This window comes from Sorex araneus, chromosome 2 (genome assembly GCF_027595985.1).
Source record: "Sorex araneus isolate mSorAra2 chromosome 2, mSorAra2.pri, whole genome shotgun sequence".
Classification (NCBI taxonomy): domain Eukaryota; kingdom Metazoa; phylum Chordata; class Mammalia; order Eulipotyphla; family Soricidae; genus Sorex; species Sorex araneus.
The window spans coordinates 326,451,087-326,466,516 of record NC_073303.1 but is presented as its reverse complement, the minus strand read 5'-3'; the positions used below and the strand labels follow the sequence as shown (position 1 = coordinate 326,466,516).

General features: G+C 40.7%; 1 protein-coding gene across 3 annotated transcripts in view; it reads left to right on the top strand.

Annotated features, from left to right (window-relative positions):
* The window catches only part of ARHGAP28 (Rho GTPase activating protein 28), a 201,751-nt gene that overhangs the window by 147,423 nt on the left and 38,898 nt on the right, over nt 1–15,430 (top strand). For all 3 annotated transcript variants that reach the window (XM_004611791.3, XM_055127845.1, XM_055127844.1), the window contains 4 exons: nt 7,062–7,151; nt 9,754–9,838; nt 12,823–12,965; nt 15,238–15,403. In XM_004611791.3, the coding sequence (XP_004611848.3) occupies nt 7,062–7,151; nt 9,754–9,838; nt 12,823–12,965; nt 15,238–15,403 (484 nt within the window). The remainder of the gene's footprint in view (nt 1–7,061; nt 7,152–9,753; nt 9,839–12,822; nt 12,966–15,237; nt 15,404–15,430) is intronic.

Genomic DNA, 15,430 nt, shown 5'->3' with positions numbered 1-15,430 from the left:
TTTGCTACTTTCAGCATGCATCTCCCATCCCGACTGATCCCTCCAGCCATCATTTTTTAGTGATCCCTTCTGTATTCCATCTGCCTTCTCTCCTCCACTCATGAAGCAGGCTTCCAGCTATGCGGATGCCGAGGATTGAACACAGGTCAGCCACATGCAAGGCAAACACCCTACCTGTTCTACTATCTATCACTCCGGCCCAAAGAAGGATTTTTTAATTTCATGTATACTCAACATAAGTGAATTATTTATTTAAGGGGTTACTTTATTCAAAAGACAAAGTAGTTGGTCTAGTTCATTTCCAATGTCTGAAGTGAAAATCAAACAGCTACATTTTTATTGGTTTGTAACGTACTGCAGAATACAATCATACCATCTGTTTAAAATTATCAGTTGCATCTGTGTTTGCTTTATGGAAAAGGAAATCTCAGGAAACTTGATTTAAACAAGTGGGAGTTATATTTTAATCACGAAGCACGAAACTAATGGTGGCAATACAATGGCAACCTCAGCATGAACTTCTTTCCTGAAGCCACCTGAGCATGTGGGCTTAACCCTTGTATTTACAAGCTGGTTAGCAAACTCTGGGTGCCATGTTGATGGTTCTGTTGGTAACTTGTACCAAGTGGTGGTCTGTTATTCACTGAAAGCCTTAACTCTGCTGGAAAACCTGTACCATAGAATTTCTCTTAGTTCATTTACTGATCAGTGGGCTCTTAACATGGCATTATTGGTGTGGTGTCTCTATTTTCCATTTTAGCTGCCTGGATTTTATTTCTTTAAAATAGTCTTTTCTGCAACTTGAAAAAAAAGAATAAATAGGATTGCCAGAGATATGAACTCTCCTAAAGATTTATTTCACTTATCCGGTCACTGCTCAGTGGCAGCCTTTCGTCTGACACCGCTCTCTCTCTCGAGACATTTCTAGATGTCTCTAGACATCGTCTTACGTTCCATCTGAATTTTCCATAGTGTGCTCCTTGCTGGGATGCCCAACCCGCCCTTTCCCCTTCCTGACTGAATCACACACTGTTTTAAAGGCTTTTAAATGTCTTAGCCCGCTTACTCTTACGTATTAGATGTTGGTGGTTGCTTAGCCTGTAGTAAATTTCAGTGTCTCCTTAATTTTCTGATATAGGTCTGTTTTCTCTGTGTTCTAGGTCTCCTCAACTAATACTTTTTTGGAATATTTTTTTAAAGCCCATCTCAATCTTTTTATCAATATATAAAATCCTTTTCTTATTTACCAAGAACAATTTTTATTTATTTATTTATTTATTTATTTATTTTGCTTTTTGGGTCACACCTGGAGATGCACAGGGGTTACTCCTGGCTCTGCACTCAGGAATTACTCCTAGCGGTGCTCAGGGGACCATATGGGATACTGGGAATCGAACCCGGGTCGGCCGCATGCAAGGCAAACGCCCTACCCGCTGTGCTATTATTACTCCAGCCCCGAACAATTTTTATTTTTGCTTTCATTTTTCTGTTTCTCTTTTGTTTTGTTTTGGGGCCACACCTAGCACTAGTCATGGCTTACTCCTGTCTCTGCATTTGGGGTTTTACTCCTGGTGGGGTTCAAGGGACCATATGGGGTATCTTACATTTTTAGGTATATTTTATGGTATATATTATATATTTTATGGTATATATATTATATATTTTATGGTATATATGTATATATATACCATATACATATGGGCTGGAGCGATAGCGCAGAGGGTAGGGCATTATGTTGCATGTGGCCAACTCGGGTTCAATTTCTCCGTCTCTCTCGGAGAGCCCAGCAAGCTACCAAGAGTATCTCTCCCACACGGCAGAGCTGGGCAAGCTACCCGTGGCATATTCAGTATGCCAAAAACAGTAGCAAGTCTCATAATGGAGATGGTACTGGTGCCCACTCGAGCAAATCAATGAGCAATTGGATGACAGTGATACAGTGATATAATTAAGTCATCTTTTTTTTTTTTGCCAGGGGACTGTGATTGGGCCACACATGGGATAGTCAGAAGCTACTCTCAGCTCTGACCAACAGTTACTTCTGGAGTTGCTTAAAGGAACCTTATATGGTGCCAGGGATTAAACCCAGGCTTCACATATACAAAAGTTGCACTCACCACAATGAGCTATTTCTGTGGCTCCTCAATTCATTTGATGAATATCTTCACTAGTTTAACAATCACTGTATCATTGTATCACTCTCATCCCGTTGTTCGTCAATTTACTTGAGCGGGCACCAGTATTGTCTCTATTACACTCAGCCCTGAGATTTTAGCAGCCTCTCCTTACTCATCTTTCCCAATGATTGGAGGCTCTTTCAGGGTCAGGGGAATGAGACCTCTAATTACTGTTCTTGGCATATTGAATATGCCATGGGTAGTTTGCCAGGCTCTGCCGTGTGGGTGGGATACTCTTGGTAGCTTGCCAGGCTCTCCAAGAGGTATGTATATATCTGTTAGTTTAACAATAGTCAGTCAAAATACAGAACAAATCTATCACCCAGAAATGTCCTTCAGACTCTTTCCAATTGATTGTCCTCTGACTTCTTCAGAGGCAAATGCTGCTGTGATTTTTAGCCCCATGGCTTAGCTTCCCTTCTCACATTAGTGATATTCGAATTTCTACTTTTGTGTCTGTCTTCCTTCACTCATAACTTGTAGATTCGAACACTTGTTGCATGTGTTATAAATATGAAACTTTTTTTTTGTTTTTATTTTGGCCCACTCAGCGCTGCTCAGGGATTATTCCTGGCTCTCTGCGCAGGAGTTACTTGCAAGGCAAGTACTCTACCTGCTGTACTATCTATCCAGCCAAGAAATAAGGTGTTTTTTTTTTACAACTAAAAATGTACATTCTCAATTTCTCTTAGGTAAAGATGCAGTTGAAATTATTAAACATGGTCATTCACAGCCTCATTTTTGTAGTGCTTGTGAGAACATTATGGAATGGTTTGAGGCCTTGCCCTGCTTTATCCAGAGCAAGATCATAGAAGTTTCAGGCCATTAAAAAAAAATCTCTGATCCTTGTGGATGAGCTCATACAGAAAAATCACGGACTACCATGTAAATATTTTCCCCCTTGTATTTTCAGTATCAGCTCTAAATATTTAGATGACTTTTTTTTTCCCAGCTATTTTCCAAATGTTAAAATCTTCTGTTAGAAATATGTTAGTGTTTAGAACGTGTAGCAATTAATGACGCACACAATTAAGTGTTTGAGTGTGCACATCTGGCCAGGGAGCCGCATGTTTCCCACTGGGAGACAAGAATGGGCTTCAGCTTCTAGGTTTTTCCTCCTGTACTGGAAGAATGTCTGAAATCAAGCCCGTGGTCCTGAATCTTTCCTGTCCTGCTCTCATTGCCTCCTGCTCTTCTCAGAGTCAAAAGCCTTTTACGACAGAGAGAGGTGTGATCTTCCAAAGACTCCATTCAGGAACGTACAGGGACAGCGTTCTGAAAAATAGAAGATACCAAGTAGATCTCTAGTCTTAACAGTCGCAGAGTTGGATCTGATCTAGTTTTGAAAACAAGTACTTGACATTTTTGCTCTCATTGCTCTTCCCCTTTCTCCATTGTTGCAGTGGACGTCATTTTTTGTTTTTAAGATGACGGCAATTTGCACACAGCCTCTGGTGCTAAACGCTAGGCCTGGTGCTCACCAAGGCTTGCGCTCCTATTTGTGATGCTCGCACATGTGCTTCAGGGAGTTGAGGTACATGCATCATGGTATGGTACTCATTGTGTATCATTGCTCACAGATGTGCTCAGCAGAGTCCATGGCACACACATCCTCTTTGGTTCCAGGGCTTGCCAGGAGTTACACCCCTTTTCTGTATTGTGATCCCAGAAAGCTGGAAAATTGTTTGTGGTGTCAGGGATCAGCAGCAGGAATAACAGGGTTTGGGACTCAGGGTCATTGTGCTTGCACGGCAGGTTCTCTCAGTCACTGCACTAATCTCTGCCCCTTAAACTGATATGTTTTTGATTGATTAATATAATAAATGCTTGCATGTTTTCTCTGCAGTTGGGTAGATATGTTTGGATACAGTTAGATGTGTAAATTTATTTGTTTATATATTTTGGGGGTTTGGGGTCACACCCATTGTGCCTGGGGCTTACTCCTGGCTCTGCTTAGGGATCGATCAGTCCTGCTTGTGCTTGAGGAACCATGTGTGGTGCTGGAGATTAAAGTCAGTTGGCCCCATGCAAGGCAAGCACTCTACTTGCTGTACTCTTGCTCTGGCTGCAGAGATATACATTTAATATAAGAAACCATTGTATGTTTTCTCTGAAGTTGGATAGGTAGAGTTTCCCTAACCATTAACATTACTTATTGTGTCTTTGTAGAGAGTGGGTAGTCGTGAGTGTGTGGAGGGGACAGGTCACCCAGTCAAAACTTGACTTATGTACAGGGCCGTTGGAGGAGATTAAGAACTTTGATTTACTACTTTCAGGCAAAGCTGATTTACTTTTATTCTAAACATGTCTTTGGCCCCAGATATTTTGACTCTCAGCCTACAGAACAGGGCACAAGGACATGAAGAAATTTAGGGTGACATTATTGCTTGTAAATTTGTGCCTTAGGGAATCCTAATGAGACAGACATCTACATCCATTGGTTCTCCAAAGAACAGGGACCGCATTTTGAAAGGGTCAGAGGTGGGCATGGAGTGATACCTAAGCATGTGGGGAGAGAAGATCCAAGAAGTTGAGTTCATAAGCTCAGTGCATAAAAAAGCTTCTTCACAGAAACTCTGTCTCCTTATCATGTCTAATCTCTACCCGGGCATGATATTTAGTATTAAAATGAGTGTGAATGGTCAATGATAGGTTAGCACTGGTATTCATCTCAGCACAAATTGGTTCAGTCCAGTTTCTTCTGTCGTTAAGCCCCCACTTTACATTTCTTTGAGATACTTTGTTCAAGGGCATGTAGTTCAGCCTTCCTTTGAGGTGGCAAGGAAAGCACAGGGTAGGGGGCTTTGGGGTTGCAGCACTGGGCACGGGGTCCTGGACACAATCTCTATTCTATTTCCATGTCCCCTTGTCCCTTGTGGCCGCCTGAGGTCAGCTGTCCTCCAAACCAGCATTTGTCACTGGGGCAATGTAAACTGGGATCATCCAAATGGGCTACATGTGAGAATCACATGGTCCAGGGGCTGGTAGGGGGTGATGTGGCCAACCGCCATGGCAGGGGCTGAGGAGAGGAAGCTAGATTGGAAGCGGGCCACGGTCAGCAAAGATGAGAAACACTGGCCTAGACTACCACACTCGCATGAGGAATCGCACACAGAACAACTAGTTTATTTCATTTTTTTCTTGAACTTATATTTAGGAAACAGACTATTTAATAAAGATTTATAAAATTAACTAATTTTATAAGCATTTCATTTGTCCAACTGTGAACCTTTCTTACTCGTAATTGTATAGTATTTGCTTTTCGTTTACCTCTCTAAAACTTTTCTCTATGCTGCTTTTCAATAGAGCTTTTTATTTTACCAACATAATTCTGTATGTTTCTTCTCTAGACATATCTATCAGTTGGTCTACTATGGAATTCTCTGATGGTTTCTAAATGCTGTTAAAAATTGTTCATTTAGGGAACAGAGAGATTGCAAAGGGATTAAAGCACTTGTCTTGTTTGCAGTCAAGCCTGGTTCCCTTTTTTGGTCTCTGACAATACCTATGGTTCCCCCAAGCATCACCAAGAGTGATCCCTGAGGGTAGAAGGACAGAACAAGGAGCAAACCCTGAGCACGCCCAGGTGTGGCTCAACCCCACATCAAAGCAAACAAACAAACAACCCTCCCCCCCAAAAAAAAAACCTCTACTCATTTAGAAATGTATGTAATACATGTTTGTGATTATGTTATGAATGTACCTCAATGGTAGAGCATGTGCCTTACATGTATGAACTGTATGAACTGGGTTTGATCTCAGTATCCCATATATGCAATATGTATTTAATATTTTCTACCCCTTTTAGTGAGTTGGCGTGCTGAGAGAGATATTTAATTGTTGGCTTGCCCTATTGAATCGGTTTCTTGTACTAGTTCTTATATTTTATTTGTTCTGGGTCAGAACTGATGGTTCCCAGGGCTTAAACCTGGCTTGGTGTTCAGATCATTCCAGGTGGTGTTTGGGGGACATATGTGGTGCCCTGGTACCAAACTGGGGTTGACCTCATGTGAGGCAACACCCTCACCCCAGTACTATCTTTCTGGTAGCAATATAGATCTTCTTAAGTGTCATATATTTTCAATTTGACAATAAGTTTTCTTCAGTGAGGAAACAAATGTCTTAAGTTTCAGGAAGCCATTGAAACTAAAGCAGAAATCTCTTAGTTACTACCTCATAATGAAACAACTGCTTGGGACAACTGCCCCTGAATTCTAACAAAGATGAAAGGTCTTTCTACAATCTATTTGAAAAACTAAATCATTCATTTTTCTGTTTGGTTGCATGGAATAGAAAAGTAAGAACTGTTTTTGCCTTTCATGGAGGCACTTGTGACAAGTGGGTCTAAACCTGACAGGGCAGCTACTCGGTGGCCCTCAAGAGAAACCCATCCAGATTTGATCTTTTGTCTCTACCATCCTTCCCTGTGGCATTCATCCTTATTTGTAGAAAATGCATAGAAGCTCTAGACTGTCATCTGTGGCCTTGCCTGAAGCTGACATCAGCTGATCTTAAACTTGTCTTTATTACGAAAGCCTGAGCTTGAAGCGCTTTTGGTAGGAATCACACTTGCCCTTCTTGGCCCACCAGTCACCTGACGACTCCTGGAAAGCAAGTATCTGGGATTAGTACTCAGTTATCTTGAAGAAATCCAAAATTTTTTCAGGGAAAATGAAGTTTGTGACAGACAGTAGGGAGGTCTGCCTCTGAATTCAGTGTCTCAGAAGACCAGGCATTTAGGTGATAGATTGCCTGTAATTGTGACTGTCCAAGCAGTAGAAACTTCATATATTGCCACATATGTCTAGTTATGTGCACAGAAAATACAAAAACAGTGCAAAGTATCGGTCTGAGTATAAGTGGTATTTTCCTTTCTCTGTTTAGCCAGATGACATTCCCTCCAACAGCACACCCCTCTCACATGGGTCCCAGGAGGAAAAAGGGAGTTTTGCAGTTCCCAAGAGTGGCGCCATGGTAAGTAACTGTATGTCAGGGTAAATGAACAAGGACAAGTCAGAAAGAAGAAATTTTCTTTAAAACAAATTTTAAAATCTTGAACTCATATTACAGGAAACTAAGACAGCCAGTAGGACCACCAACCTGGTAATAATTGGGGAATTATGAGATTAAACTGAGGGATGGCTAGATTTCAGTATAGGAGGACTCCATAAATCAATAACTTTACATCCAGCATCCAGATTTCTTTACTTCTGTCACTGCTACAGAAATGTGTTATTGTTGGTCATCTTAGCTGTGTTTACACCTATGATCTAGCTTAACTCTGCTAGCTTAACTCAGAATTCCTTTACCTCAAGGTAAATTTAAGAACGTTTATCCCTTTATAGAAGGTATTCCTCTGTTGACTACTTTCCCAGATTTAGCTGTCTACAATTACCCGACAGACCCATTATTTTGAACAAGTTCACTTAGTTGGCCTTGGTTAATGAGTCCTGAGCATTTTTGTCATATACTCTATTCATTTTTCTTCTCCCCACCTCCCCTGGTGTCTGCAGTACCCTGATAGATATGATATGGAGTCCAAAAGAAGTAAGAGATTCTGTTAGATAAGGTAGCAGCTATCCAGAGGCAGACTGGTGCCAGCGAGATATCAGACAAGCACACGGAAGGGGGAGCATCCAGATGTTCCTCTGGGGTAGTAATTTCTCATCCCTTGTCCTGTTGGAGATGTAGGACAGTTGACATTTTTATGCATGACACAATTCCAGGATATCCCCATTGTTTGGAAAGATAATGCTATCAGCTTTGTACATACCAGCTTTTCTGTTGTATTTTTAGATTTCTGCTTATGGTTGTTTTGTTGCACTGTGTTCATACGAGAAAATAATGTGAGTGACTTTTATCAATGAATGACAACAGTATACTACAGGATATGGTATAGATAGGCTCTGGGTTGCTTATAATATCTGACCTACTGGTTTCTCCTTAATCCCAGAATAAGCAATTGCTCATTTTGTTTGTTTGTTTGTTTTCATTTTGAGGACACGCCCAGCAGAACTCAAGGCCACTTCCCAGCTAAGTGCTCTAGGATTGCTCCCGGCAATGCACTAGGCTAAGAGCCAGCTAAGCCAATGGAGCAAATGGACACTTCTCTACTTGATAGATTAAAAAAATGACATGTCATAGGTTTAAGCATCTAAAACCATTATTTTTCACTCTCTAAAAATAAATATCACTCAAGTTTTTGGAGTATCTCTCTCATAGCAAATTATTTTAAGGTTTGGTAAGGCCTGTGTTGAAACTTTCAACAAAACCTCCAAAAATTTCTCCACATATTTTTAAATAATTTTAGTGTGAGTTATTTTTATCCTGGTGTTAGTCTTTAGTCACCAAAATTTCAAATGACAACGAACAGTATGAACTTGGATCTATTATATTGTTTTTTTCACTAGTTATAATAATTGGCTTTTATTTGTCTAGTATTCGCCTGCCACTCACACAATTTGGTGTAAAAATTAGTGACCCCAAAATGTGCCATCCCCTTAAAATAAAAAAAAGGCAAAACCAAGCTAGAATTTCAGACTCTCTTATGCCATTTGTAGCAAATTATAAAGGAATTTTCATTAACTCATTAAATTTTCATTAAGTAGGTGTTCAGTTACTGCAAAACAAATATGAGAATAAAGTAAACAATAGTTTGGGGGGAGTGTGAATTGCATGGGAGTATCGGTGCAACTGCTGATTTTTACATGCTCTCACATATAGTTAATAACTCCCACGTTAAAATTTTGGTTGAAAAATAAAAAAGTTGATAGAAATAGTAGAATGTGCATCTAAATTTTTTGCTACCTTTCCAGCCTAATCGGAAATTCAGTTCAAGCAATAATTCACTTAACAAGGCTGTCAGAAACTCAAATTCTGATAATATTAGAGGAGAGTGCTATGCTTTGAGAGCATCTAAGAAAGTTGAAGATATTTATGATTAAGAAAAGAAAATATTCCTAATTTTCATAGTTATTGTATGTATTTTCAGTGGAGAAATTAATTTATAAATGTATTAATAGTAGCTAACCCTCATATATTTTAATACGTTCTGTGTGCCAGTTATTCTATGTGATTTATACAGACTCAGTTATTGGAAATTTATAGTCACTCTTTGAAGTGTGCTTTATTATCATCTTCATTTTATATATCAGTAAACTAAGGAATAGAAAGTTCCAGTAACTTACTAAAACCTCATACAGCTAAGTAGTTTGAACCTGGATGCTCCAACTTCCATGTAATTAGATGTGTAACTTAGGGTTTATTAAGACCAATATATGTGACCAAGTACATCAAGATGAATATCCTATAATTGTAAAACTATGTGATACCCAGTGTTGCAATTTCTATAGCTTAAGGTATGAGCAACAGAAATCTTCAGACCTAAGAAGGCATGGTTATCATGTATCATTCTCTTTGGAGAAACCCTTGTGAGCTGTACAGGTCTGAACTGAACACAAAAACAGGAAATCTGTTTTTTTTCCCCCCCACAAAATAAAAATTACTTTTTGTGAAAAGTGTGGAGTTGTTGTTTTTATGGTAAGATGATTTGTGCTTGTCTTGCTGTCCTTCACAGTCCATACTTGAGACCATTCCGGATGTGCCAGTTCATTCCAATGGCTCGTCAGACAGTGGACAGTCGGCTCAGGGAGCAGTTAGGGGTAAGTGGCACAATGCATGCAATATGGTTAGCAAAATACTAAAAGCAAAATGTGTTCTGCTCCCCATTTTGATACTCTCCCTTTAGTGCTCATTTCTCCCATCTACCTCCAGACACCCCATTCTGTCTGAACAAATTTAAATGAACAAAATGAAAACTCTTTTTTTCATTTCTCCTTTTCTACCACTGTCATTTCGAAGCTGCTCGCTTGGCCACATCTTTGTCTGGGCTCTCTTTCTCAAGGATCTGCTAGGAAACAGTGGAAGGGGCCGAGTGCTGGGCTGTGAGCACTTCCCGCATGCTCAGGAACGGGCTGCTCTTCACCCGCTCTTCACACGAGCGAGTGTGATGACAATATGGAATCATTCATCCTCCTCAGAGAAATAGGTCCCTTTGAGTTTCATGCTTGTGATTCTTCAAAAGGTTTCCTTGAGTGTGAATGTCCTTCGTACAGACAACAGATCCCTCTACATTCGGCATTTGTTTCAAAGTTAAAAAACATGGTGGGGTGCTAAATATGTTCTAAAAGTGTGATGACTGTACAGATCTGTGAATATGCAAAAACCCGTTCTTTTTACTCTTGAATTGGGTGAATTGAGTGGCATGTGGATTATATCTCAATAAAGCCAGTACCAAAAATATTAAATGAAAAAGATTTGCCAGAATTTGTCATTAAATTTGCTAACATACCATTATTCGGTTCATATCATGCCTCTGAAAAACAAATGTCTGCATAGAGTGTTGAGTCGTTTGGACCAACCGCCTGTGTAATTACATTCTCCAAAAGATTAGCCTGTAGGTCTTTAAGAAGTGAGGCTATTATTTCACAATTAATATTCCTCTGCCTTGGATGCAGCCTCTACTGTTGTCTAAATGTGGTTTTGATTAGCATTACTGTTAACAGTCTGTTGATTTACAAATTTCTGCATTGCACTTTCTTTTCAGTTTAGTATTTTTAAAAAATGACATAAATAGAGTCTTCTTTAAAAAGAATTTTAGAGTTGGACAGACAGAGCAGGTAAGGCTCTGTCCCCATCACAGATGGCTGGAATTCTATCTCTGACATTGCACTTTTCATGTAAGATTAATTCAGACTTTTACTATTTGTGCCCTTGGTTCCTTTCTGTCTGATTGTCCTATCACTAGACAGTGATAGACATAATAGAAGGCAGAGGAGATGAGCTCTCTTTTTTGAATAAAAAAATTCTTTCACAAAGGTGGAAATTTTTCTATCAGTTCTTATAACAAGATGGCAATCTAAACTCTTAATTGTAGGATAACATTGGTTTGTCGTTTCTGCCTTGCCACAGGAGCTTAGGTTTATTGGATTGCACCCACTCACAGTGCTCCCAAGCACTCACATTCCTCTGTGTTTATTTGTATCCTCTTTCTTTGGGCTCTACTTCCCCAACAGATCATTCATTCATCTTTATCTTCTAATCAGACTTTGCTAATTTGTAAATATTGCTTTTCTCTTCTCTTTAAGTCTGTTGCATAGCTAATTCAGTGTAATGTCCTTTTTGTATAGACACAAGAAGACAGATAATGCTATGCTTTTGTTACTTGGGAGTTAATTGACACTGAATAATATTCACTCCTGGGCATCTGTTCTCTCGACTTAAGCCTCAATTACCCTTAGTTCCTAGCACCCCAAAAGCAGGGTCCCGATGAGGGACTGGATGGACCCAGGGTAAGCTGTGAGCTATCCTGACATTGAAATGGGCCAGGCCAAAGCACCATAATGCTTAACTATAAGTTAAGAGCATGGTCATGGACAAATTCTATCATGATCCAGAAAGTAACAGCTAGATTAGGACCCTGCTAGGGTTAGGAAAGATTAATCTGGTCTGAGCATTGTAGTCTAGGATCTATTGTGAGATGTCCCCAGGAGAGCCATCCTACAAGCTTAATGTATCCCTTACTGTGTCCATACAAAATAACTAATATTAAGAAGTAGAATTAAGGTGTTAATTAATATGTTAATTAAATTATTGGATTAAGGAAAGGAGAAAAGCCCATAAGTGGCATTTCTCCCTTGAGCCTGATTGCCTGGCTCAGGTGGTCAGGAAGGACTTTCATATGTTGATTGTGCTACCTGACCTAGGTGTCTGGTTGCTGCCCCCAGTGCTGGCAGGTTGGAGAGAGACTAGAGAGAGACTAAGGCTGTGAGTTGGAGCCTGGAGAGACGAGCGAGGGAGACAGGAGACGGGATGAGGGGCTTAGTGAGATTGGAACAGGCGCGTGGGGAGAATGGAGTAAACGGCAACTGATCACCAACCAGCCTGGCCCTTGTTTCCTTCTTCACCCACCCATGGCAGCGGCCATCCCAAGTGGGGAAGCCACGTGAGACCACCAAGCACATGCGGCTAGAGATAGCCACAGGATCCTTTAGTCGTTCGGTGATTTAATCAGAAACCATAGTTTAGAATTACATGAAAGGTTTTGAGATTCATTTGCTTTTGGTCAAGGGATCCTTTTGTCTTTATTTCAAAGTTCCCTGTGTGAGACATTACTTGGCAGACCAGTTCTCTCTTAATGTATGCCATACAGATTAGATAAGCAATGCCAAATGTTGATTTGGATCAATTCACATCAGCAAACCTAGCAGTGAAGTCCCCATTGAGTTTGGAACAATGATTAAGGCATGTATTGTACAGGGGGAGGGGGGAGCATGGAAATAGGCAGGGATTCTGGGGAGCACTCCTCCTTCTCAGTATTTAGCTTCTCCTCTGCAGTAGCAACAACATGAATTAGTTCTCTAATAACATACAGGTTTTCCTCATTGGTGGACTTTCCTCTAAGCATTCTCAATGAGATCAATGAGACCTAAATGTCTGAAGTGGAGGATATCAAGTGTGAAGTTTGAATGCCTAGAAATTTATTTTTCTGGAAGTGTGGTGACACTACATTATGATTTAACTGAAATTCTCACCTAAGTGGCATATTACAATTCTTCATCCTGAGGTTTTTTTGTTTTGTTTTTAGATGATGATTTTCTAGAAAAGACTGTTTCACCAGAAGCTGAAGAGTTGTCATTTGAAGTGTCTTATTCAGAAATTATTTCAGAGGCTCCTAAAAAAAGCAAATTTAAGAAATACGATTTTAAGAAAGAAGATTTTGCTTTAACTGTAAGTAGAAACCTTTATTATCGCAATAACTTCCTCTGACTTCTTCATAGAGTAAACAACTTAAAATAAGCAAGCAAAGCAAGCAAGCTTCTATATGCTGTAGAGAGGCAAGGTGTTCATCATATGGGGTCATCAAGTGTTGTGCAGTGCACAGCCTGGCTGACCATACCTGGGGACTCTGGGTTGATAAGATGTGAGGTAGATGCCTGAACTGTTTTACACATAAAACTGGATTTCAAGGCTGGAGCGGGTAGGGCGTTTGCCTTGCATGCGGCCAACCCTGGTTGAGTCCCGGCATCCCATATGGTCCTCTGAGCACTGCCAGAATTTATTTATTTTGGTTTGGAGGCCACTCTTGGCAGTACTCAAGGCTTACTCTTAGCCCTGTGCTCAAGGACTACTCCTGTTGGGCTTGGAGGATGATAAAGGTTGCTGGGTGTCAATCCAGGGTTGGCTATGTGTATGGCAAATGCCCTGCTCACTGTTCTATCTCGATGGCCCCCAAGTCAATAGAAGAATATATATTATTATGATGAGTGGGCTCTTGAGGCTAGCTGCTTAGTTATCCTGGGGACCGCAGCACAGAACCCTCTTCAGGAACTTGGTGATGTGGAACACCCTGCTGCTTCAGAAATCTCTTTGTGAGGAGTTTGTGATGGGGAGCCCCAAGTCTCTGTGCTGAGCAGGACTCAAGGCCATGCAGGACTCAGACAGTTTTCAAGCTAAAGAAATGTGTCCTATGGAAACAGGCAGAGTCTTTGCCGGGCGTATCAGATCCTTCCCGGGTTCCCGCTCCTCAGTGGAAGGGAAGAGCATGGCAAGAATTTTAAGACTCCATGGTGTCTTCTCTGGATCTAGAATTTTATTTATTTTTTTTAATTTTTATTTTTTAATTAGTGAATCTCTGTGAGGGTATAGTTACAGATTTACACATTTCCGTGCTTGTGTTTCCCTCATACAGTGTTCGTGAGCCCATCCCTCCACCAGTGTCCGTTCTCCACCACCAATGAACCCAGTATCCCTCCCACCCCCCAATTCCACCCCCACCCCCACCCCACACTGCCTCTGTGGCAGGGCATTCCAATTTGTTCTCTCTCTCCTTTTGGGTGTTGTGGTTTGCGATAGGGGTGTTGAGTGGCCATCATGTTCAGTCTCTAGTCTACCTTCAGCATGCTTCTCCCTTCCCGTGTGGGATCTCCAATCACATTTTACTTGGTGTTCCCTTCTCTATCTGAGCTGCCTTTCCCCCAGCATGTGAGGCCAACTTCCAAGCCATGGAGCCAACCTTCTGGTATTATATACGACTATTCTTGGGTGTTAGTCTCCTACTCTGTTATTTTATATTCCACAGATGAGTGCAATCTTTCTATGTCTATCCCTCTCTTTCTGACTCATTTCATTTAGCACAATACTTTTCATGTTGTGGATCTAGAATTTTAATCGTAAGCAGTAAATGATGCTTGGGGCTATACCCAGGTGTGCTATGAGAAGTAGCGTGAGATGCCATGGGTCAAACTCAAGACTCTGCTCATGCTGAGCGTGTGGGCTTTTGGAGCCACATTCAGCAATGCTCAGGGCTCATTTCTGGCTCTTTAGTGAGGGTTCATCACTGGCAGTGCCGGTGGACTATATGGGATGTGAGGGATTGAATCTGGGTTGGCTGCATGCAAGGCAAATGCCCTACCTGTTATATACTATTGCCCTGGGCCCCCTTGGTTCAATTTAATCCCCCATGCCTCACCAGGAGTAATTCCTGAGTGCAGAGTCGGGGTAAGCCTTGAGCACTGCTGGATATGACCCCCCCTCCCCAAAGCCCTCTGCCCCCTCTGCAAAAGATTTGTTGAATTCTCTCATACTCTCTTATGCACTGAATGACATCCCCTAAGCCTGTGAAATATGTTGTCTGCATCTCATATGCCTGCAGTTACTGTGGAATCTGGAATGTGTGTTCCATCCAGAATGTGGAAATCTGGGATGTGTATTGTTGAAATACATTTTTTCTTAAAAAAATAATGAAGCCATTTGCATGGCTGTGATGGCAATGTTATAGTATACCTCAGATGACTATTGTACTTCTAATTTAGAATAGTAGTGTTCTATAAATGTTCTAAAAATCATATTCAGACTCTTTTTATGATGTATTATGCTCCTGAGAGATTATTACAAATAGCATGGTTGCTGTACTTATTTAGAATGCCCAGCTGGCATTTGAGTGAAAATAAAATAATTTCCCCAAGCCATGAAAAATTAATCTCTTCAATTTATATTTCAGAAATTTATTGTTCAGAAAACTAGATTTGGCCTAACTGAAGCAGGAGACCTGTCCACCGAGGACATGAAGAAAATTCGCCATCTCTCTCTGATTGAATTGACAGCTTTTTTTGATGCCTTTGGGATCCAACTGAAAAGAAATAAAACAGAAAAAATCAAAGGACGAGGTAATTAAGAAGGGAGATTTCTATGGA